This window comes from Globicephala melas, chromosome 1 (genome assembly GCF_963455315.2).
Source record: "Globicephala melas chromosome 1, mGloMel1.2, whole genome shotgun sequence".
NCBI lineage: Eukaryota > Metazoa > Chordata > Mammalia > Artiodactyla > Delphinidae > Globicephala > Globicephala melas.
This window is the reverse complement of record NC_083314.1, coordinates 67,319,948-67,344,894: the sequence shown is the minus strand read 5'-3', so window position 1 is coordinate 67,344,894 and position 24,947 is coordinate 67,319,948. Positions and strand designations below refer to the sequence as shown.

Here is a 24,947-nt window from a genome sequence, read left to right as displayed (position 1 = left end):
CTGACAGGTGGGGCTGACAGGTGACAGGTGGGGCTACGTGATGTGCTTAGAAGGAATAGAAAGGCTCTTCTCTTGGCTCCAAAATTCTTCCCCTACCGGCTCACTGGGTGGTGCCTGAAACCTCTCCATTAAGAAGGAGTTTGGAAGTCCTAAGGAGATTTGGAAATTATCTTGTCCACCTCTCCCAATATGTAGATGAGAAAAATAAAGCCCCAGAGACCTTAAACAACTCCACCAAGGGCAAACAGCCTCATCTAGAATTTCCCAAAAAAGGATCCCTGAGATAGTAGTTTCACTAGATGTTCCTTGAAAGAAGAATTTTTAAGGTTCTGAGATCAGGTAGCCTGGCTACATTCTTTACCCTCCTTTTTCTCGTCCACTCATTCACTAACACATATTTACTCAGTCTCAAAATGAAGAACACACTTTAGGGATCTGGTCTAACCTGGAAAAGCTGAAATTAGCCTGTGGATATTCAGACCTCAGGACCAAAAATTACACAGCTAGCTCAAGCCAAAGGACTATTCCTTGAGGTTAACCACTCATGATGCTTTGTTAAAATAATACTACTTCAGAGAGAGAGACACAGCCACTGTGTGTTGGTCAATAAGCTTTAGTATGCTTTATTCATCTAAGGCTTTTCTAAGTGACAACACTTGTAATCTTATGGCCAGACAGGTAAGCCTGAGCCTGAGGCTAATGTCTTGAGAAAGTTAGTCTACACGAGGGGCTGGAAATTCAATAGGGCAACATGGAGACACTGGTTCCCTGAGGAAAGGAAGAGTCAGAAAGAGAGAGAAAGTCATGGAAGAAAAGGTGGACTTACTTCACTCAGCATGACCATCTCTAGGTCCATCCCTGTTGCTGCAAATGGCATTACTCCATTCTTTTTTATAGCTGAGTAATATTCCATTGTGTGTGTGTATATATATACCACATCTTCATTATCCATTCCTCTGTCGATGGACATTTAGGTTGCTTCCATAGTCTGGCTATTGTAAATAGTGCTGCTATGAACATTGGGGTGTATATATCTTTTCGAATTACGGTTTTCTCTGGATACATGCCCAGTAGTGAGATTGCAGGATCATATGGTAGCTCGGGAGATTGGGACTGAGATATACACACCACTATATATAAAACAGAAAACTAATAAGGACCTACTGTATACTCCAGGGAACTCTACTCAATACTCTGTAAGGCCTATATGGGAAAAGAATCTAAAAAAGAGTGGATATATGTATATGTATAACTGATTCGCTTTGCTGTACAGCAGAAACTAACACAACATTGTAAATCAACTATACTCCAATAAAAACTTTAAAAATAAAGTATTGAGAAGATATTTTTAAAAAAGAAAGAAAGGGTGGAACATCAATAAAATCACTCCACAAGCCCTGGTAGGCCAGGCAGCATCATCTCTCATCAAAAAGAAACACAACACACACAGCGCCATCTAAATAAAGCATCCCCACCCCACCCCACCATCAAACCACACCTTTGCCCCAGCCCCGAAAAGAAACGATCACTTTGGAAATTAATTCTTCTCCATAGACTTCATGTTCCTAATTCCTCTCCTGGGCAATCATGTAAGATCTGGCCAGGAATTTATCATTTTTTTTAATTATAAGGAGAGGGTGACACTTCTATCAATAAAATTCTGCTTCAATTAGTACAATTACCATTTGGGTCATTATTTTAAGTGTTTAAATTTCTACTTAAATAAGGTCACTTTCAATTCGGTAAACACACCAAAGTCATCATCCTAATTCATGGCCTGGGAATGCTGAGTAAGTAAACACAATCAAGCATTAGCTAACCAGCCACAAATCCACTTGAGTTTATTAATTTCTCTCTTGGCAGAGAAACAAGAAAAGGGAGCAAACCATCAGAGACATTCACGCATCATTCATTCAATAAATATTTATTACATACCAGGTGCCAGGCACTGTGCTAAGCTAAATATAGATTTCATTACTTTATTAATATTCAAGTTATGTTATCTATGAATGTTTCAAAGAATGAAATCCTATTTTCCCTAAAATAAAAATTTTAATTCCTGAGATGCTTTTTCTTTGTTTCTGCCCAATGTGCCTTCTTCCATAGAATGGGTGATACATCCTAACACTTAAGCTTCCAGACTCTCCATCCTTCCCTCCAAAAGACGCTCTCCCATTATCCTTCAAGCAGCTAATGAGTATAAACTCATACTAGAAGCACTAGTGAGGCCCTCATTATTTTAAAAATCCTAGAATATAAACGGTAAGAAATAGTTCCTATCATTGCACTCAGATTTTTTTTAATACATTTGGGTTTTGTTTTAGGGGGAATATTTATACTTGCTCAAAAGGCTTTTAAATACTAGTACACATATATATTCCAAATGCAGACAGGGTTGTATGCAAACTGGGAATACAGTCGTAAGAACACCACCTTATTAGGGAATTTCCCTTGCCTCATTTCAAAGGCGCTCCCCCCTCCTCCACCCTTTCCCATCTTCTCCCGACAACACCCCAAAAATGGCACCTATCCAAACTCAATACCTAAGGAAGAGACCCACGCTGAGAACTGACCTCAGGTCACTTTTCACATCAGTAAAAAAAGGGAGTTGGACTGGAGATTTCCGTGATCCCTCTGTGGCCTGCGGATTAGGGGGTCCAATCTAGTCTAATCCACTGCACCTCCTTGGGGAGCTGATTCACACGCGCGCACACGGTGAATCCGTGCGCTTCCCCCCACTCCCCCAGGGACAGCCGGCTTACTGAGTTAACACAAAACACCCTCACACCACCCAGAAGAAGAGTCAGGACTCTCCCTCCCTCAGCTGGGCAGTCTCCGGAGGCTGCTGACATCACAAAGGTGTCAACTGGCAACCTCATTGTCATGTGGCTCTCCCCTGGCTCCCCTTCACTTGCGAACGCAGGGAAAGAGTGAGACCTTTTAAAGCCGCCAAGCCGGCAGGCTTCCAGCAGCAGTCTGGGAGTGAGCAATCAGCAGAGCCACCAAGCCGGGCGGCAGGGCATTGGGCCTCGCGTTTCAACTTCTGTTCAGTTCTCCTGTAATGGAAAATCGCTTCGCCCAAAGCCAGTGTTACAGTTCTTTCCAGCGCCCCTCCCCCCGCCCCACCACGCCCCTCGGCAGCCTCCCGATCGGAGGGACGGCGCCCGCTGGCAAGTGGAAGGAGGGTAGTCGCCGCTTCTTACTATGTCCCGTGCTTCAGGCCCTGGGCCCGGGTGGTTACTCTTTTCCTTTGGAATGGGACTGGTATCGGGGTCAAGGTGTCCAAATAATTGTCAGTGTCAAGCCCAAGAAGTGATCTGCACAGGGGTCCAGTTAACTGAATACCCCTCTGACATACCCCTGAACACCCGGAGGCTGTACCTGAATGATAACAGCATCCGCTTTTTGCCAGCGATGAATCTAGGACTCCTCAGTGACCTTGTTTACTTGGACTGTCAGAAGAACCTGATTCAGGAGGTGATGGATTATACCTTCGTCGGGGTCTTCAAACTCATCTACCTCGATCTCAGCTTCAACAATTTAACCTTGATCTCCCCATACAGTTTCTCCATGCTCAGCAATCTGGTGCAGCTGAACATCTCCAGCAACCCTCATCTGTTATCACTCAACAAGTACACCTTTGCCAACACCAGCTCTTTGAGGTACCTGGACCTCAGAAATACCGGCTTGCAGACCTTGGACCCTGCTGCCTTCCATAACCTCATAACACTCCAGACCCTGTATCTGAGTGGAAACCCCTGGAAATGCAACTGCTCTTTCCTGGACTTCACCATCTACTTAATAATGTCCCCTGTGAACCATCCAGGTGAGGACTTGATTGGGTGCGGGGATGAGGATGTGATGGCATAGGAGGAATTGGTTCCAGAAAAAGTGAAGTCAAAAGATGGTCAGTGTGGGAGAGATATCTGGGTAAAGTTGATTGAAAGCATTCTTATTGCTCTGCAGGATCCATCCCTGGGTTGACTGGAGAGGCAGTAAGGACCAGTAGAAAAAGTTCTAGAATAGCCATCCAAATAGCTGAGTTCTGCTCCCGCACTCAGCCCTTACTACTTGGCCGTCCTTGGGGAAGTCACAATTTCTCTGTGCCTCAGTTTCTTGATCCATAAAGTAGGGACAGTATTACCAAACATACAGAGTTGTCATGTCAACAGGAAATGATATGTGTGGAAACGGTAAAGTACTGTAACTGCAAAGTGACAAAGAAATACAGGGACACTGTATTCCATTGGTAAACTATTTTAATCTGTTTAAGTCAGTGACTGACTTTTTTCAGGATCTAAAAGTAAATTCAGTCATTCATAGCCAGCAGAAAATCCAGTGGTATGATATACAGAAGGGAAAGTTCAACAGAGACAGAGGAGGGGCACGTGAGCGACCTGGACATGAATGAGAGAGAGAGGAGAAGAGAAGGCATTTGATATCTTCTTGTCTTCAGATGCTAACCTCACAAGGAAGGAGAGCACGGCATGAATGGGTGGAGAATGGACCACCAGTGTCCACTGTGTCAAGCAGGGAGATTCCAATCTCACAGGCAGACTCTCAAGTCTTACCTGGTAGAGTTCCAAGCCAGTTGCTGCCACTCTATCCACTGTCCCCACCCCTCTGCCATGGTCCCTGGGGCACTCTGGTGCCTCATCCCTTCTTCTTTTCAGTGACTTTACTGTCCCATTCTTATCCTTCAATTCCCCCACTCCACCAATACCACTTTCACCCAGGGAAGTCAGAGCTTAGTAGAAGTGTGAAATAACCCCTCACAGAAAGCCTGGAGGCACTGATGTAATTAAACCCTATCAGAACCAAATCTTCTCTGCCCTCCCTGGGTGTGTGTTTTTGAAAATATTTTCATGCACCAGCTTCACAAAAGTCCTGCTGAAGTTTCCACCCTGAAGTCCTGCCCATGTGGCAATATTCTAGAAAGATTCCTGACCAAAATGACAGACTTTAAGGCGCACTGGGGGAGAAGGAGATGGGTGGTGAGAACAAGTAAAAATGTGCCCTCCTGGCTTTCCAACGCACGTGTCTTGAACTGTCTTCCAGGCAGGGGCTGGAATCTGATGAGGCAAGCAAGGCTTCCAGGATGCAGAATCGAAGGTGGCACCGAGACTGAGTGTCTCCTTAAATTTTGTGCCCGAGGCACCTGGCCCTGCTGCCAGGTACTTCAACTTGAGTTAGAATAAATCAAAAGGAACAAATTTTGTCAGACCATCTTAACAGTAGTAATCATAAAAGAACACAGGAGCAGTTTCTTGGGGGGCTTGCCTTGCCTTTCTAGTGATCATGCTTTCCACTTTTCTCAATGACTGGTGCTGTGCTGCTTTCTAGAAAGCTCTCTAAAAGAGGGTCAGTATTAATCATTCTCATGCATCAAATGTGATTCCCCAATGGGATTCTCCCTGTCAGTGTTCATGTAACTAGCCTGTGGACCGGCATCATCTTTTCTTGCCACCTCCCCACCGTTCATGCACATTTTCCTTGAGCAGAAACCACCAATTTGCCAGGAGGACCCCCTACTTAGCTGAAAAGGGTAAGTAGCTTGGCTTCTTCCCCAGTGCCTAAGCCTGTCACTTCAGTTCCCACCAAATCTCCTGTAATCAGAATTTTGCTTAAAAAGTTGTATCTTCTCAGAACTTTCAGGCTAACTACTTTGGACTCCTTGACTCAATTCAATCCAGGATTGAAAACCAGGTCTGTTTCACTGCATATTTTCAAAAACGTCAGAGGCGGGTGTCTATCTTGTCAAGCTCATAAGCTCCTTGTGAATGAAGAGTCTGGCTTTTGAGGTAGACAAATCTTTCATCCACTGGCCAGTGGGAGCCCCCCACCCTGACGCACACACACACACACACACACACACACACACACACAACTGCTAATCTGCTCATCTCCCTCTGCTGTTTGGTGGCGTAGAGGAACCCTCCCAGTTCACTTCATACAGAAATATGGTCTCATTGCTCCAGTTCACTACTATTATCTCTTAAAAACAACAGTGAGCCCCAGCTCAGACATAGAATAATTTAGCTTTGTACGGAGCTTTGCAGCTGCTGAAGTTTTTTCACACATGCTGTTTCAGTTTCTCTACTTGAGTGTCACACCAACCCTTAAATTTTGTGCTCTAGGACTGGAAGAGGCTAGGATGGGTATTTTTAACCCCTATCCTATGGTTGAGAAGATAGACTGATTCACCCAAAACCACACAGCTACTAAAGGCAAGAAAATGGTTGGAACCTCCTGATTTCAAATTCAAGTCTTTTCCCATGTGGCAACTCTCTCTTAAATCCTCATATTACATAACTATGATTGAATAAGTCACTTTAGTTATAAATATAAGTCATGTTTTAAGCATATGCCCACAGCACCTAAATTTCAGCTTTACCTGTCTACACTTGGAACTCACACTAGATCATTTTCATTGGATAATAAGTCCTAGTCATCATAAACTCATTATAATATGCCTGCACTTCCCTTGCAAACTGAGGTTTCACCCCAATCTACCTGAACTCTAAAAGAATGAACCTAACCTCAGTGTTTGCTCTCCTTTGCATGTTATTCAGTCTGGTTCTCCCTTCCCATACACACACACACACACACACACACACACACACACACACACAACCACAAACATACACATGAACACACATGCAAACACATACATACATGCACATATACAAACACAAAGTTGTATCTACACAAACATACCATACATACATATATACATAATTACATACACACTCACCCACGTATTACATATGCATGACACACATACACATATAAATGCACAGATACACGTCAACACATGAACACACACACAGACACATACACAAAAAGCTGAAAACACTCACACAATAAAATTCATTAGATGCTTCTCTTGCCCTTTAGCCAGACCTCAACATAATGGAAGATGTTTATTTCATGTGACTCTCATATGATGATTCCTGCCTCTGTTAGGTGGAAATATCTTTGCTATTTACAAACACTCTAGTTGAACTCTCAACCTTTAGCCCACCTATTATACCACATTTTCTATCAAAACGGTACTCTCTGGCATGTTCTAGAATGAGGTCTACACATCTCTTCCCCATGTGCCCAAATTTCAGGATACAGGAAGAATTTCTATGAAATAAGCTAAATGACCTGGTTGTTTATAAAGGAGAATCCAACTTAAAGATGGGTTTCATTTTAGACCCAGGGAGATACTAAACCTCAGTATTGGGAGATTTTGCCTGCAGTGCAGTATTGAGGTCTGCATGACAGCAGAATTCCAGTATATAGACCCCTTGTAAAGCAAGGCAGTGAAGTAAGGGACTTCCATGCTACCACTCAGCTCAGGCATTCATCCATTTAAATATTTATTGAGTGCCTATTATGTGCCAAACAAGTGTTCATAGAGGTAGCTAGCCAAGAACCCTAGGGTTGTGCATTGAGATTCATCTGACTATGGGCCACCTGCACCTTATGTGTCCCACGGTCCAATTAGGCACAGCAGAACTAACCTCATGGACACAGCAAGACAAAAAAGGCAAGCATGTGCCTTTTGGGGTAGAACAAGTACTTCGGACAGCCTCAGCTTCAGGTGGTGAAGGACGGCCACCATACAGGCAGGAGAGCCCAGTATGAAGAGCTCAGGTTCTGGAGTGTAACGGTTGTGGATCATAACCCTAGCCCTGCCACTTTGTATCTGTAGGAGATAGATAATTTACTTAAGCTCTCCACACTTCAGTTTCCTCATCTTTCAGACAGGTCTAATAATAGAACCAACCTCTCTAGGGCTGGTGTAAGGATGAAATGAGAACATTTAAAAACTGTCATCAACATTAAGCCTGGCACACCATAAACATTCAATAAACAAATGGTTGGCAGATGTAGGAAAGACACAGGATACTAAGAGAGTAGCAAATATCATTCAGGTCGTCCCTGGGACAAGCAGTGGACTTCAGGAAGGCTCAGTCTTATTGGAGGACAGTGTACCCTGTGCAGGAGATATGACTGTACAGATGCATATGGGGATATAAATAGGAGATGGGAAGGTAGGCAGCAGGTCCAAGGATTCTAATCCCTGAGAAAATGGGACAGAGGGAATCCTGGATTTGAATATTGGATGAGTTATGAATACAGGAGTTCAGACCCTGGGAAATAAAACCAGAAGCTGAAATCAAGGCTTGGTCTCAGCCCAGGCCATGAGACTCAGGGCTGGGCCAGCAGCAGCAAGGTGGCTCTTCCTGAGTCACCTGAGTCTGGAACTGAAGTTCTATCTTAAACACAAACCCCACTTCCAGAAACAGGTGTGAACGTGCAGACATCTTTCAAGGGATGAGGGCAAGGAGGTCAGTTCAACTATGGGGCAGACATGGCCTTAGGAGAAGGAAGTCACCTACATGGTGTAATTTTGTGATCTGAAGAGTAATGAGCAGCATTTTTGCCCCAGTCTCTCCCCATCCACTGCCTACCATTGGGCTAAAATTAGCCATTAGAGATTCATCCTTCTCGGTCCCTAAAAGTGCCCCAACCTTGAAAAGGATTGTGAACAAATATGTAAGTTCCAGGGCAGAATAATACCGGTGCCCCTAAGCTTTTATCAACTTTCATATCAGAGGGAAGAGTGAGTTCTTGGGAAATGCAATTAGCTAAGATTAATTCTGCAGCAGTGGGGGAACCTTGAAGGAAGCCAAGATCCAGGAAAGAAATGGAGAGGTGTTAAAACAAAAGACATGAGGGCAATAATATGTCCTTCCCCTATGTCACACCTTGGCTAAGTTCACCCCCCACAGAGGGGCTATAGAGGAGGCTGAATGTTTTATTCACCTTATTTCATCACAAGGCTACAGCAGATAGGAACATCAAAACTTTCCCATATTGACAAGAGATTTGGCGCTATCATCAAAAGTCTTCCTCAAAGGAAACCCTCCAATGATATACTCACCAGATGCACTGAAAACTGCCCAGTCCTCAAAGAGTTCACGTATTCACTTTCCAAACACAAAAATCATAGCAGAAATGGAGGTGAGTTGAAATGTGCTGGTTGCCTGGATGCTCTGATCAATACAGAGTTAAAACAGGTCCACAGATTCCATTTCCTTTTTGGCTCAGGTCAGAAAATAGGAGAACTAATTCCTGGCTGGAACTGTAATTTTCCAGTCATTAATGCTGTTTGAAGGTGAGAGTAGAAATTGAGCTCTTCCCAGGAGAGGGCTCCCCAGCAGGACGGGGTTGAATGCCTCTGAAGATGCTCTCAAAAACTCATGTAGCTCTAAGCTCCTGGACAGAAAAAGCCTGGCTTCCTACATGCCCTCCACCCTCAAAGTCTGGTCCACCACTGCCCAACAAAAGCTTATGCAGCAGTAGAAATGGTCTAAACCTGTGCTGTCCAATACACTACCCACTAGCCACATGTGGCTGTTGAGCTCTTGAAATTAGGCTTGTAGAACTGAGGAACTGAATTTTTCATTTTACATCATTTCAATTCATTTAAATAGCCACATGTATGGCTAGTGGCCACCATATTGGTGGGCGAAGCCTTTAATATAGGAAGATATAGGAAGCTTAAACTGGAACTTTAGAATCTAGCCACGTCCCAGGTAAGTGGCTATAGAGCCCAGCCCAGCGTGGAGATCTTCTGACACCCAAGTTCAATGCTTTCTCCCATGCCATGGTATTTCCTTACTATCAGGCACATCACAGTCTATTCAACTCTGAAACATTTATTGTATGTTTATTACATGCCCAACATTGTATTTATGTTGCTGGGGTGCTTTATCACAGGGAAAGAAGTCATAATTCCTGTCCTTAATAAGGCAAATCTAGGGGGATACAAGAGAGAGAAAATGCAGTTGAAAGCCAGGAAGCCTGATCCCAGTCATGCCTGTGTGTGATTTGGGGTGAGTCATTTTTCCCTCTGAGTCTCATTTGTCTCTGAAATAAGGGAATAGGATTAGATACTCTATAAATCCCTTCTCGTTGGCAGCCTATGAACCTAAATAGAAAGATAAGATGCACTTAGATGAAGGAAAAGGAGAGCAGTGGTCAGCAGACAGGGTCCCAGATGAGCAAAGTGCACAACGAGTCTGTGTCGAGGTGCAGGTGTTCCTAGAGATGAGGGCAGTGGTCACACAATTAGGAAGTGCAACCTCTAACTCCTGCACTCTCCCGCTTCCTGTCTTAAGCAATGGCCTTGAACAATGTCTGGCCTTGAAAAATGCCTCCACCCGCCAGGCACTTAGTGCCCTGGACTTTCCTCCCAGACCTGATCTGCTCCACCAGTGGTTCTCAAACTGTAATGAGCACAAGAGCCCAGGCTCCATGTCTAGAGGTGATGACTCAGTGAGATGTTGGGGCAGGTGCTCCTTAGGCCGCATTTTGAGAAACCCTAGGACAATGGTCTGGGTTCTAGCTCTATGGTGGCCGCTCCATCTGGTGAATAAATTGATTTACACTAAGATGTTAGTAGCTAATAATGTTTTGATATGTCTCCCTCAAGGAGCATTTGCAATGTGACAGGGAACAACCAGAAACAGTGAGAATTCAGAAAATCACAGGCTACTAAAACGTAGATGTGGAGGTAGTCTCAGGACAGAGGTTCCGTCTGTGTCAACACTTAAATTATAGTCCTTAGGCAGTCCTGCTTCGTCCGATGGTGGGGCCCACAAGTCAAAAAGAGGAGTCTGCACAGGAGTGCTGCCAATGCAGGGGGACAAAGCCACTCAGGGACATCTGCAGGGAGCAGGTGGGTTGGGTCATGTGCTGTTTCCAGTCCAAGTCATTTTGAGGGCATTTTGAACAGGAACATCTCAGTCTCATTCTGAGGCTATTTCATCCTGTATTCAAAGCTGCTCTCATAGGATAATGGCCCCATTTGAATCCACCAAGTACAAAATCATCTACAGCTGCGCCAAAACTTAGATTTCCAGAATGAATTCAGGTCCTCACACCCTTCCACTATTAATGCTAGCCCATCTCCTCCACCAGGGAAATTGCAATAAAGACCAGACACCAAAAGAGGGAACAGCTGGGCAGCAGTCATTGCCGAGGCTGTCAACTGCTCCGCTAGCACATCTCTCCCACCTTATCATGGACACCCTGGCCTTGTGGCTCCCTCCTGTTGAGAGCCAGAGGAGCAGCCTCATGAGGACAACAAGGGGGCTGAGAGGGGTGCGACTGGGTCAGTGATCCCTAAATCATCCAGAAAATTCGAGAAGGAATGGGGATGGCAAGCATGTGCGGTTTGGGAAGGACCTCTAACTCAGCCCTGTTGGAATCCCTGAGGGTGGGTGATCTAAAGTTCCCTCGAGCTCAGAAATGCCAGACCTCTATGCATGGCCCCTCTGATTGCCCAGCACCACTCAGGCCCCTGGAAGGAGGCAGTGCAAGGCCAGCCAAAGCAGCCAACCTCAGTTTCTTCATCTCTAGAGATGAAGAATTCCCCAAACTATAAGGAATCCAGCAAAGCATGGATGCAGCTAGAAAGAGAAACAGGGGTCTGGCCATCTAGGGCCTTTGTTTATGGTCTTTCTAGGGAACATGCAATGTATCCTGAGAAGTTTTGGCAGGCAGGCAAGATGGATACAGGGCCAGGAGGCTAGTATGGGCATTCAGACAAGAGAGGATGGCAACAGTGTGGATGAAGAGGTACAGACAGGTCAGAAGGAACTGTTTAGAAGGTAGAAGCAACAGGACTTGGGACTGAACTAGACCCTCCCAGAGTTCCCTGTACTCCCTTTGTGACTCTTAGCACAATTAACAGATTTGTATTAATTTAACATTTGTCTTCCCTGATAGACAGGAAGGTCTGTAAGAGCAAAGAGCAGGTCTGAATCTTCAGAAAGATTCAGACACAGAGAAAATGCTCAAGAAATATTTGAGTGAATAAAAAATCCATGAGACATGGAAAATAAAGGAAAAGAAAAAAATCAAGTATTGGCTTGGACAGCTATGGGGGCTCCACTGTGAGGAGGGGTAGTGAGGGGATTAGGAGAGAAGCCAAGTCCCATCATGAACGTGTTGAGTGGGAGGTCTTTGTGAGCCAGGAGGCATTTGGATATTCTGACCTGAAATTCATAATAGAGAATAAAATATATGTTTGGAAATCATCAGCTCACTGGTGATCATCAAAACCAAACAAAGGATGAGATCAGCCAGGGAAAGAGTTTAGAATGAGAGGGTAACAGGGCAAGGACAGAAGCTTTGGGGGAATGCCAACATATTGAAGCATCAAGTAAGAAGAGCAGAGAACTTAATAAAGTGAAGGGACCAGCAATGGAAATATGGTGCAGGGTGGTGTGGTCTTTCTAGACAGAGGGAAGAACAAGTGCAAAGGCCCTGGGGTGCAATGAGCTCGATGTAGCAGAAGGTGGGTATGGCTGAAGTGGAGTGAAGCCAAGGTAAGAAATGAGGTAAAAAATCAGAGGCCAGATCTTATAGGACCAACAGGCCATGGAGAGGCTTTTGACTTTATTCTAAATGTGACAGGAAGTCACGAAAGGGTTTTGAGCGAGAAGTGACACGATCTATGGTTTACAGCTGGTTCCCACTGCTAGATGGAGAGAGACTGTGGAAAGTGGGGACACAAGTTAAGAGGCTGTCACAGTTCAGGCAAAGGGAAGACTGTGGCTTGGCCCAGGGTAATGGTCCAGAAGATAAGAAGAGGTAAGAATTGGGATATATTTTGAAGGTAGGACTAACAGGATTGTCTCATGGCTTAAATTATGGGATGTGAGAGAGGAAACAGGAAGGGCTCCCAAGTGTCTGCCTGGGTGACTGGTGAACGGTGCTGTCTTCCACCACTGAACTTTTCTAAATTGCCTATTATCCATGAGGATAATAACTGTCCACTATCTGGATTTTTCTGAGAAGATGAGTTATTATTCAGCAGGTCCAGCTCTAGGCCAAACTGAGAGCAAACTAGGGTTTTCCATTAGCTTCCAGGAACTGCTTGGTACCATCCCCCAGGCCTGTCATGTAGCTGGCTCCCCTCCTCCATCAAGAAAGGCAGTAGCAGGGGTTCCCCAGGGAAGGGATTAAGTCATTGGCTTCTTTTTCAGAGGACTTTACACTTTAAGCCTTCTTTTATCAGTGGAATGAATGGTTCTATCTCCTGCTGACAGAATTTTGGGCACTGACAAGCACATGAGAAGTATTATGAGGAAAAGGGGTCTTTCTACCTCTAAATCTTGCCCATATACAACCACTTATACAAAAAAACCAGTCCTGTAGCCTAAAGCACCCTTAAAGCACAGGAATAATCAGATTGAACTTGCTGGATTTCAAGGTTGTTCCTGTAATGTTCCAAGAGTCTATGAATCAGGTTTAACCTTTACCAAAATATGAACTCTTTATCCAAGGGAAAAAACTGTATCAGATAAGAACTGTACTGCCCAAGCCCAAATCGTCCAAAGCCAAGGATGCTTCAGACCGAGAGTCAGCACACTTTCCATGAAAGGGCAAATAATAAATATTTTAAGCTTTGTGGGTCTTTGTTGCCACTATTCACTCTGTCATTTGTAACATGAAAGCAGCCATAGAATATACATGAATGAATGGGCATGGCTGTGTTCCAATAAAACTTTATTTACAAAAACAGGCTGCAGGATGGATTTGGCCCACAGGTTGTAATTTGCTGAAGCCTGGCTCATGCCATCAAGGGAAGACAGCTGAGTGATGAGGAAAAGAAGCTCTAGGGTGGCAAAGGTAGGAGCCAATGGAGGACTAGAAATGCTCAGAGGACCACGCATGAGGGTCTAAGAAGGGAGCCTTGCTGGCCAGTTGGCTTTGGTGGTGCTGGGCTGCTATACGGTCCAGTCTAGGTTTCCCTCTAGGGAGTCTTCTCCTCTGGGCCACCCATAGTACAGCAGAATATGATAGTGACCCCTCAAATTCTATCAGAAACCAGTCCTAAACAGCAAGGCCAAAAATATGAGTTTAAGAACTGCTGTATGAGATTAAACCGATAATCCAGCCATTCTCTATGCATTCAATAGACATTTATCAAACCTCTGTTGTGTACCAGGCACTAGGGATACAAAGGTGAACAGATAGGGTCTCTGCTCTCAAACAGTAATTGGGGAATAATAATAACTACCTTTTGCCATCATGCTGGCAGCCCTTGCATCCTCAGCCCCTTCCCCATCTGCACTTACCCTCATTTCCTTCTCTGCAGTCTCAGAGGACACTTCAAGGCTTACCCCTCCATTTGAACAGAACAGTCATCTGTTCCTGCCTCCTCCAGGACTTCACACCCCTTAGCTCACTGAATCCTTCCCCAGACTCTCATGAGGTAAGCAGGGATTGGTATTAGCCTAGTGTAGAGTAGTCTAAGATGGCAAGAGGTTAGTTAGCTGACCCACCTATAGTCTTCTATCTCCCCAGGTTCCCTTTCCTCCAGCCGAGCATTATGTCAATGACATTGACCCCAAGGGGCATTAATAACAAACAATATTTAATTCACTCAACAAACATACTTTGAGCTCTAGTATGTGTTAAGCACTATTCTAGATGTTGAGGACACAACAGTGAAAACAAATCCATGTCTTCATGGAGTTCATAATCTAGTGGGCAGAGGCAGACAAATGAATAGGTAGTTGACAAATACATAATTTAGCTGGAGAAAAGAATACGGAACATCTAATGATGTTCAAGCAAGCTAGGGCCTAAGGAGGAGAAATAAGGGAATTAGGCCTTTCTCTAGGTTCCAGGTGGAAGTTTCATGACAAAGTGCTTAAGCTGATGGAAACTGGTATTTGCTCTCCAAGTTGCAGTGTAATTGAGAGAGAAGTCTCCAGATTCTATCCTCTCACTTTACGTGGCCACCACATGGAGGCTGGCCTCCTCCACTCAGCCCAGACAGGTCCTAAGCAAGACTGCCCAGGGAGCTCAGAGCAGCCTGCTCCTCTGGAGAGCTCAGCAGACCCCAGAACTGTGGTCGCTTCTGCAGACCAAGAAAAGGAGCAATTCCTCTTAAAACCACCAGGTTCAAGCTGGCTTTCTGAAGGAAGGCTTTCTGGGTTCCTGCATTAACAGGTGTGGTTCTGGGCCCCAGAAACTCTTGCTGCTCCATGCATTCGATTTTGGCAGACAGGTTTTCCACCTGTGAGCAACGTGCCACATGTGGAACTAAATAAGAGGGTAGTTTATGTTTCCTTAGGAACTATTTGCAGGAAGAATTTAAACATTAATGATACCTGTAATTGTACCTGGGCGCTTTAACTGGGGCAAATGTCCTGCACCCATGAAGTAGAGCTGAGGAAGTGATAAGATGGGGCTTAGTCACATGTTTGTAATGTGAATGAAAGCCCTGGGATTGTGCAGCGCACAGAACACACAGCCTTTTCTCAGAGGCAAGGAGATCAAGAAAGGCAGAGACAGAATAATTGATGAACAATTTATTCATTCTGTAGCCTGGGAATAGTTAAAACTACTTAGTGGGGTGCTCAGGAGTAGAATTTAATTTTGTGAAGCACCTTATATGGTGTCTAGCACATATCAGACACTCCAGGATGAGTAGATAGGTCTATAAACTCTAAAGTCATCATACTAGACTAGGAAAAGAATGCATGACTAACAAGCTAAAGAAGAGGAAACGAAATAATAAAATAGAAGGAACATAGTCAAGGGGTAGGGTCATTTAAAAAGTAGGACAAATGGAAAACAAATAGTTAATCCAAATATATCAGTCTAACATTAAACATTAATGGGCTGATTAAAATACAAAGTTTGCTAGATTGATGAAAAACAAAACCAAACTACATCCTGCTTACTAAATATGCCTTAAGTATAGAAACATAGAAAGATCAAAAGTAAAAGGATGGGAAAAGCTACACAATGCAAACACTAACCAAAAGAAATTTGGTACAGCCATACTTATGTCATCAAACAGAGTACACTTTAAGGTACGAAGCATTACTACAGATAATAAGTGATATTGATCAATGAGAAAAGGATAAATCTACCAAGAAGAGGTAACTTTATATGCATCTAATAGCATAGCTTCAAAATAGGTAAAGCAAAACTTGACAGAATTATACAGAGAAGTAGACAACTGCATAATCATAACTGGTGGTTTTAACATACTTCCCCTGTAACTAATAGACAACTAACAATCTAATAGTAATGGAGACAATAGTTTTGAAAAGTCAATAAAGTCAATAAAAAGTCAAAGAATATAAAAAGTCGATAAAGATATAAATAAAATAAATAAAGATACAGAAGATCTGTATAAAACCACACCCTAATCAACATACAATGTACTCAACAAAGACAGAATACATTTTTTTCAGTGCACATGCAAAAACTACTAAAATCGACTTTATGTCCAGCCATAAAGCAAATTCTCGATAACTCTCAAAGGGTTGAAATCATAAAGAGTATGTCTCTGACCACAGTAGAACTGAACTAGAACTCAATAATAAAAACATTACTAGAAAATCCCCAAATACTTAAAAATTAAGTAATTCATTCAGTGAATGATAGCTCTTATTATCAGAGCAGTAATGATCAAACAAGGATTGTGTCATCAAGAGCTAAAAATGTCTCTAGTAGGAGAGAAAAGATGTACCCCTTTTCTAGCAAATAACCACCAAGCAACACAGGATGTGATAGGTGCAGTAAGAATGATACTAGGAAATGCTATAGATGAGTTCGAAGTGGGAACAATCACATGACTGCCCTCTGACGCGGTTTGGGAAGGGTTACTGGGGGTAGATGCAGGTACACTAGACCTTGAGGGATAGGAAGGACTTGATCACGTAAAAGTTAGAGGAAGAGATATTTGATGCAAAAAGAGGAGTGTAACAAAGCTAGCTACAGATAAGGGGGATATGTAATCAAGGAATAAAGGCAGTTTAATATGAAAAGGGTGGGGTACTGGGAGAACTCAGAATTAAGGTGGGGAAGGTAGGAGGGGGCAGATCCTGAGGGCTCTGAACACCAGGCCAGTTGATCTGGATGTTATTCTGAGCCCCACAGGGGAGTCAGAGGAGGGTTTTGATCCAGAGTGTGGCTGGCAAGAGCCTAGCTTGCAGAAGGGGAAATCTGGCAGGAGTGTGTGAAATGGTCCAGAGCTGGGAAACTGGGAATGGGTGGAGACAGACCTGCTAAGAGTTGAGAGCTCACACCTTGGCGGTGACAGGCAATGAGGGGGGGAGAGTGAATGCAGCAGTAGAAAAACCCTCCCCACAGATCCACCCACATCCCTCACTTAAAAGCAGCCTAACGATGCATTAAAATCACTGCCTAATTGCTCCTTTCAAGGTAATGCTCCAAAATGGAGAGATATGCGTTTAATGTTTAGTCTCATCTCTGCCACCCAAGCGCCAATTTAAAAGCCTAATCTTTTTAAAAATAGAATGAGGTAAACTGCCGTAGGCACACTCCAGACCCTCAGAATCCCACGTTCTCCTTTCTCAAATACATCTTTCTTTGTATATTCCCACGTGGTGTCTCTGGCAGCTTGGGCAGGTGACTTAAGCCCTCTCTTGCTAGAATTCCTGAAGATGGCAGGGGCCTGCCTTACTCCTCACTAGCCCCACTCTTGGGCCTCCTGGGCAAAGCCCCAGAGGTCCTGGAAGCAGGCTGACTAGAGACAGGTCTTGAGGTGTAATTGTGTTCCTGTCCCTTTACAGCACGCTGAGATGGAGGCCCAAGGCCCCTTTCCCTCTCCCACGGGCCAGGGTTGCCCTGAGGGCCACTGTCTCACACTCATTCTAGAGAGGGGCTTCTTCCTCTCCTTTCCTCTGTAATCTTTGTAACCAGTGGATGTAACAGCCCCCATGCTGGCTTCCTCCTCGTATGTCTACAGCCTCCTCCATCAGGGAGTCCTCACAGCACCACAGACTTCAGGCCATCTTCCTGAAAGTAACAAATGACTTCACTATAGGTGCACTGACCCAGAACCAGGGTGCAGGGAATAGTGTCCAGCTTGGAGAGGACTTAGCACTCAGCCTGGACAGCTGTCTCCAGCCACCCAAAGCCAGCTGCCTCCTACCCAGTCAGCTCACTTCTGTATTCCTCTCCCTAATTCTCCTGCTTCTAGCTCCAGTCCAGACCTGATTTCCCTCACGTCCTTGGTCACCAAGGATATCAGTGTCTTCACATAGTCTGGAGTTTCTACCCTGATCTAGGTGAAGCTTCCCCCCACACTTGCCTCTCTCTGTATCTCCCACTTCTGCCAAAAAAGCTCAGATAGCTCAGTCTGGGTTTTCTCTGTCTCCTGTCCCCTGACTGGAACCTGCAGGTTATCCAAAACCTTCAAGTTAGGAAACCTTCCTGCGTCTCAGTTTCCTTATGTGTAAAACAAGGATGATAGTGTGTGTCAACGTTGCTGTAAGAATTAAACGAGATAGCATTTGTATATCACTTAGCATGTAGACAGAACTTAGTAAATATCAGCTGCTATTATGATTTGGATCATAGTTTTCTCAAACCCTGGTCTCAACCCTGAATGGGAGCTCATTTATCTAATGCTTATTTATATTCACCTGGACACCGCTCACAGGCACCTCAGCATCAACACGGCGGAGTATATGGAGCTAGAAAAACGCAGGGCTGATGACAGGGCTGAGTCATCTGTGCATCTATTGTGCAGAGTGTATTGTGTGCACTATTGTGTACAAAGCTTGCCTTCTCACCTGCGGCAGTTAAATCCTCCTAACTACCCTGAGAATAGGTATCATTCTTTGTAAGATGAGGCAATGGTATTCAGAGACAGAGTCAGACATCCTGCTGAAGTTTACCAAATTAGTAAGTAACAGTGTGTTTGAACCTTAGTCTGTCTGTCTCCAGAGCCCACTTTGCCTTCTGTTATATACTGAAGTCCGCAGTGCTTGGTGTGGAAAGGTGCTGAGAGAAGGAGCCAGGCAGCTGAGTCAGTGGCTAAAAAGGACTGAAGGCTCATGTAGATCATATGATCATCTAGTGATACCAACATCACCACTGAGAAACAGAACTGCTTCCGGTATTGGCTGTCTCTTTTCCCTGAGCTCCCCCTTTGTTTCTCCAGGTTGGGGGCAGGTGGAGCTGAGGGTGAGGCATAGAGAGCACACAGTAGGCATTTCCAGAGAATTTTGTCCCTCCTAAGTGGCGTGCGATGACATTGGGTGGCCTTAGTGATCCCTGGCTGGGCTCAGGAACAGGACAAGGGGAAAGGGCAAAGCAGAGGGGGAAGGAGGGGGTCAATAAGAGGAAGGGGAGACAGAGATGACGAGCACTGGTGGAGTTCTGTGGAGTGTCAACACTCCATGGCAATCTTGCTTAAGTTTCCAACCTCCCAGCTCCTGCTGTGGTCTCTCGTTCCTTGAGGAGCTTTAGAAAGCAAAGCCCATTTTCAGGAGGTGAATCTGAACACAGCTAAGCCTCGGGCAAAAAGCAGTCCAGGAGCAGTCTCAAACCTTAATGTGCCCCAGAGATCACCTGGGGATCTTGTTAAGATTCAGATTCTGATTCAGGAGGCCTTGGGGCGGTGCCTGAGATTCTGCATTTCTAACGGGGTCCCTGTGATGCCGATATCGCTGGCCCGCAGACCACACTTTGAGTAGCAAGAGTCCAGACAGCCTCTCCAAGTCCCTGCTGGCCTCAGCACCCTGGGAGTTCTGCTGTTTCAGCACTCTGCCTGCTGTGTGTTTCCTCTTAGATGAACAAAATGCCACGTGCCTGGAGCCCACAGAGCTGGCAGGGTGGCCCATCACGAAGGTGGGGAACCCGCTCCGGTACATGTGCATCACGCACCTGGACCACCAAGACTACATCTTCCTGCTGCTCATCGGCTTCTGCATCTTCTCCGCGGGCACCGTGGCCGCCTGGCTGACGGGCGTGTGTGCCGTGCTCTACCAGAATGCCCGCCGCAGATCGAGCGAGGATGAGGCAGAGGACGAGCTCGGGCAGAGGGTAGAAGCCAGCAGGAGGATTTTTCAAAGCAGGGTGGAGTCTGGCCAGGACGGGTTTCCTCAGCTGATTTAGTTACCAGGCGCTGCTGTCTGATGGACCTTTCCCCGGCTCCCTGCTTTCTGTCTTGCCCTCCCCTTCCCACTCCTCAAAGCTGTCTTAGAGGTTGAAGCCTACTAGTAAAATAAATAAAACATTTGGTGGCCATTTCACAGGTTGGTCCTTTCCTGTTCAACCAACCCAGGGATAATTCCTTGATCTCAGAAGGATGGCATAGAACAAAGTCTAGAGAAGCTGTTGGAGGCACCTAAATGCTGAGGAAGGCCACCCCGAAAGCGGGCCAACTTGTGTTTGATGAGCACCTACTATGCTATGCCCCTAAACTAAGTGCTGGAGGGAGGGATGTGACAAATACAAGATTTGAGATCCGTCCTCAAAGAGCAACAATTTAGGGCAGGGTTGTGGGGGGAGGGCAGTCAAGATTAAAATGATTCAAATGGAGAAAAATACAAGGCAAAATGACAAGGACTAACATGAATGGAATATGTCTATGGGCTATCTTCACACTTCACCTCCTAATTATCACAACAATCCTACTTTACAGTGACACTGTTTTACTCAAATGGTAAGCAGTACAGCCTCCCAAAGTCCACATTCTTTCCTTTGAACAAAGCTGCCTTTCAAAGGAATGTTTAGCAACATAACCAAAGGTTCGTCGTGTCAGCCTTGGACAAAACGAAGGAGAGAGGCACACAGAGCCAGCCACCACTTACGGAGGCCTTACCAAATGCCCAGCATCCTACCACGCTTCAGAAACATTTTCTCATGGGGTTAGTCCTCACAACAACCAGGTCAGGAGGTCATTGTTTCCTCATTTTTCTGATGCTCAGAGAGACCACAGCTCAAGATCACACAGATGATAAGATGCAGAACAATTGCTGAACCTCAGGCTGCCTGACCCCAAAGCCCATGCTCTATGCACTGTGACCTCCTGTCTCTGATAAAGCAACAGAATAGCTAAGTGTGTACCCATATGGTCCTGCTCTCAGGACTGCTTAGGAGAAGGGAAAGAGAGCAGAAGGCAGGGGTGGCTCAACCCAAAGACCCATTCCAGGTTTTCCCTTTCTCTCTACCCAGATCAAATCATGCTCACGTTCAAAACTAGATCAAAGGCCCGCCCATGGAGCTAGCTGTCCCTAAACCCCCAACCAGACCTACCTTTACCTCTGCACTTCCGCTGTGAATTGCACGTTATTCCCCCAAATTTGTCTGGTGTGATGGTTAAGAGCATGGGCTCACAAATAGATTCCTACCCCTAGTTTTGTCCTTACACCTGGTTTTGTCCTTACACCTGTGTGAACTTGGGCTTCCTACTTGTCATGACCTTGAGGACAGAGACTGCCTGTTATTCTCCATGGACACAGCACATGCCTTACACAAAGTAGGGGCTCAATAAATGTTTATTATCGCATTCTATTTAAATCCCAGCTCACCAATCATTCTTATTCTGTTATCCCAATTGTGAGGGGTGACCATGGACAAGTTATTTAACTTCTCTGTGCCTCAGTTTCTTCATCTGTAAATGGCACTCATTATAGTGCTTACATCACAGAGGGATATTGTGAAACTAAAATGAATACCAATTATAATAATATATCCTGGAATAATTTTAGACTTACAGAAAAGTTACAAAGAGAGAACAGAGAATTCCCATATAGCCTTCACCCAGTTTCCCCCGAAGTTAGCTCATATTACAGTTATCTCACAGTACATCTGTCACAACTAAAAAAGTAACATTGGAATATTACTATTAACTAAACTTCAGACTTTATTTGGATTTCATCAGTTATTCCCCAATGTCCTTTTTCTGTTCCAGGATCCAATCGAGGTTACCACATTTGCATTTAGGATATTCTTAAAAATAACAATATATCTAACATTTATTGGGTATTTCTGTATGTCAAGCATTGTTCTGAGTGTTTCTATATATATTGACTCATTTAACTGTCAAAATACCCTGCGAGGTGGATATTAGCATTATTATTATCCCCATTAGATAAGGAAATTAGGGCTTAAGTAACTAGCTCAACATTACACAATAAGACCAGAAGTTAAACCAGCTCTGTCTGACTGTTTCCCCCAAAGCACTAGTCAATAGTAGCTTTCAAGAATTTAAACTACCAAGATAGTCTTGGCAAAAGAAATCTGAATTGCAGCTTTGCACAATAGTTTCTCTCCTAAGAGGCCCTGGCTCTTTCCACACACAAACAAAAACAAAACAAAAAATAAGGACTCAGCATCTTCTCTGACTGGCCCTGAAGAGACTGCAGTGAAGGGGCAGAATCAAGACGCTCGGGGATCTTAGAGTCCAGTTTGGTGGAGACATAAGTAAACAGGTGATTTCAGGCCAGAGTGGTAAGTGAAGGGTAGGCCTCGGGGTTCAAAGGGACACAAGGGAGGGATACTAACCCAGAAAGTAGTAGGGAGTCTTGAAAGGCTTCCCTGAGGAAGAGACATCTAAGCTGAGACTTGAAGGTTGAGTTGGAATGAGCCAGGCAAAGTGGCAAAGAATATATGTGGGCTAGGGGGACATTCTAAGTAACAAGAACTACACATGCAAATGCCCAGAAGTGGGAAAGAGCCTGACACACCATTATAGCTAGAATATAGAGTGGAAGGAGAGGAAGACAGGAGAAAGGTCATGTAAGAGAGAGACCCAAGGCCAGACTCCGAAGTCCTTACGCATACCTTGTGTTACTCAGGGTTATGATAGGTTCTGCTGCAGTAACAGAAAAACCCCAAAGTTTCCTTGACTTAACACAACAAAGACACTTTTCACTCATGTACAGTCCAATGTGGGAAGGGCAGCCGTCCTCCATCCTGCAGCTACAGCCTCTAGAACACGAGCCTCAGGTCCACTGCAGAAGAGAGAAGAGATATAATGGGCATGTAGCTCTTACCTCCCCGGGCCTGGAAATGACCCATGTCACTTTCCCTCACACTTTGCATGGCCCCAACCTCATGGCAGTCTGTGTGCCAGGAAAGCAAAAGGCGATGGTGGACAAAATACTGCGTCTAGCCTACCGTGATAAGGAATTTGAAGTGTCCCCTGGGGACCCCAAGGTCCACTCGAGAGTTTTTAGCATGAGAATCACATGGTCTAATTTGTGCTTTAGAAAGCTCACTCTGGCTGTAAGGTCTTCACCTTAGGTGAAGGGAGGGAGGTATGATGGCGAACAAGGAAACTAGCATATTGCGCTTTTCCAGGGGAGACAGAGGGTGACGGAGCAAGGGCTGTGGCACTGGGAACAGAGAGAAGCAGATGAATGTCAGTTATGTCGGAGGTACAGTTGACAGAATTCTGTGAGTGACTGGACAGGGGAGGTAGGGAAAGAATGGATGGGCGGAGGATACACAGAAAGTAGAAGGAGTTAAGGAGGGTGCCCAAACTTCTGATTTGGACAGCCAGGGGCCTGGTAGCACCAGTCACCCAGGCAGAGAGAACCATCGTGGTTTACTGGATGTAAAAACTGGCCAAACAATAAAACATGAGGAGCGGGACAGGGCGTTAGTGGCAGGCGTCGGGGGACGTGGGGAGACAGAAGGTTAAATCATTATTCTCTTCAGTGGAAAGTCAATAGACAGTGCCTAAAATTGAAAAATCAGATAGAAGCAATATAAGCATATTCTTTAGAGATACCAAAAAAAATCAGTCAAAAGAGTTTCAAGTGTCTGCCTCTGGGGAGGGAAAAGCATGGGGGAAAAGAATGGAAGATTGCTGTTTTTCATAACAAATTTTGTAGAACTACAACTCTTTAAATAAACTATGTGCTTCTGTATTTGATTAAAATGTTTTTTTTTTTTAAAGAAAAGACTGGCTTGTCTAGGGTGTTGCTACCTTCAAGAGGTGTCTTTAACCACCTTTTTTATACAGAGGGGTATCCACATGATTTCAAAGGGCAATGTGCCTGCAAAGGGAATGTTCCTACTCCCTGCCAGATTTCTTCATTCACACTGTGCCCCTGAGCTTGAGTCCCAGAAAAACCAGAGAAGGCTTTCTAGAGGAGACCATGTTTAGCCTAGATCTTGAAAAGTCATAGGATTTCATGGAGGAAGGGACACTTCAGATGGATGGTAAGAGTGAAAGCATGGGGGTATGACAAAGAGAGATGTGTTTGGGGAATGATTGTGGTTCTGTTTGGCAGCCTGAATGACAAATTGAAGTGACTCTAGGATGGAAACAGAAGATCAGTCAGGTAGCTAATGAAACTGATTTTCACAAAATCTGGCCCATGGGCCACCTGTATCAGGGTTCTAAGGATCCCTCAGTGCTTCTAAATCCTCAGGAGAGGGTGAGACAGTAATCTGCATTATAATATTTTCTCCCGGTGAAACTTATACATACTAAAATTTGAGAAACGCTGATCAAGCACGAGTAGATAAAGTCCTGAAGTAGTGACAATGTGAATAGGAAAGAGGAAATGGTCACTAGACCTAGGACCTCATAGAATGCCAGGGCCTCTTGGGTCCAGAGTTGATCTCGGCCATCAGGTCAGGGTAAGTGGCCCTCCTGCCTGCAAAGAAATGCAGATGCTGGGGAACCAGCAGCACCCAACAGCTCCTGCCCACCACCTACTGCCATTCCTGCCTCACTAAAAGGACGCCCACTTCACACGATATGGTAGGAGAAGTAGTAACTTCCAGTTTCAGCTTTTCCATTACACATGTGATCTAAGATGTCGCTTCATTGCTTGGGTCTTAGTTTCCCCAAATGTAAAATGAGGTGGTTAGACTAGATTACCTCAAAGCCCACCTCATATCTAACCTTCTGAAAACAACTATGGATAATATCCAGAATATACAAGGAACTGAAAATCAAAATGATAAATAACAAGAACCCCAATAAAAATATTGGCCGAGAATATGAATGGGCAACTTATAAAAGAAGAAACCCAAAAAAACTAACTAGCATATAAAGAGGTGCTCACACTCATTAGTATTCAGAGAAATGCAAATTAAAACAATAGATGTTACTTTACACTTATTAGATTGGCAAAAAAATT

General features: G+C 44.7%; 1 protein-coding gene across 1 annotated transcript; it reads left to right on the top strand.

Annotated features, from left to right (window-relative positions):
• The first annotated feature begins 3,204 nt into the window (after positions 1-3,204).
• Positions 3,205-19,959, top strand: LRRC52 (leucine rich repeat containing 52). The gene is made up of 2 exons (XM_030848248.2): positions 3,205-3,826; positions 19,634-19,959. Exons 1-2 carry the CDS (start codon positions 3,205-3,207, stop codon positions 19,957-19,959), a joined length of 948 nt encoding a protein of 315 aa, XP_030704108.1.
• The last annotated feature ends 4,988 nt before the right edge of the window (positions 19,960-24,947 follow it).

Coding starts and splice junctions, on each gene's coding strand:
- LRRC52 (XM_030848248.2), top strand. CDS start 3,205: ATGTCCCGTGCTTCAGGCCCTGGGCCCGGGTGGTTACTCTTTTCCTTT. Junction 3,827..19,633: donor GTCCCCTGTGAACCATCCAG/GTGAGGACTTGA, acceptor GTTTCCTCTTAG/ATGAACAAAATGCCACGTGC.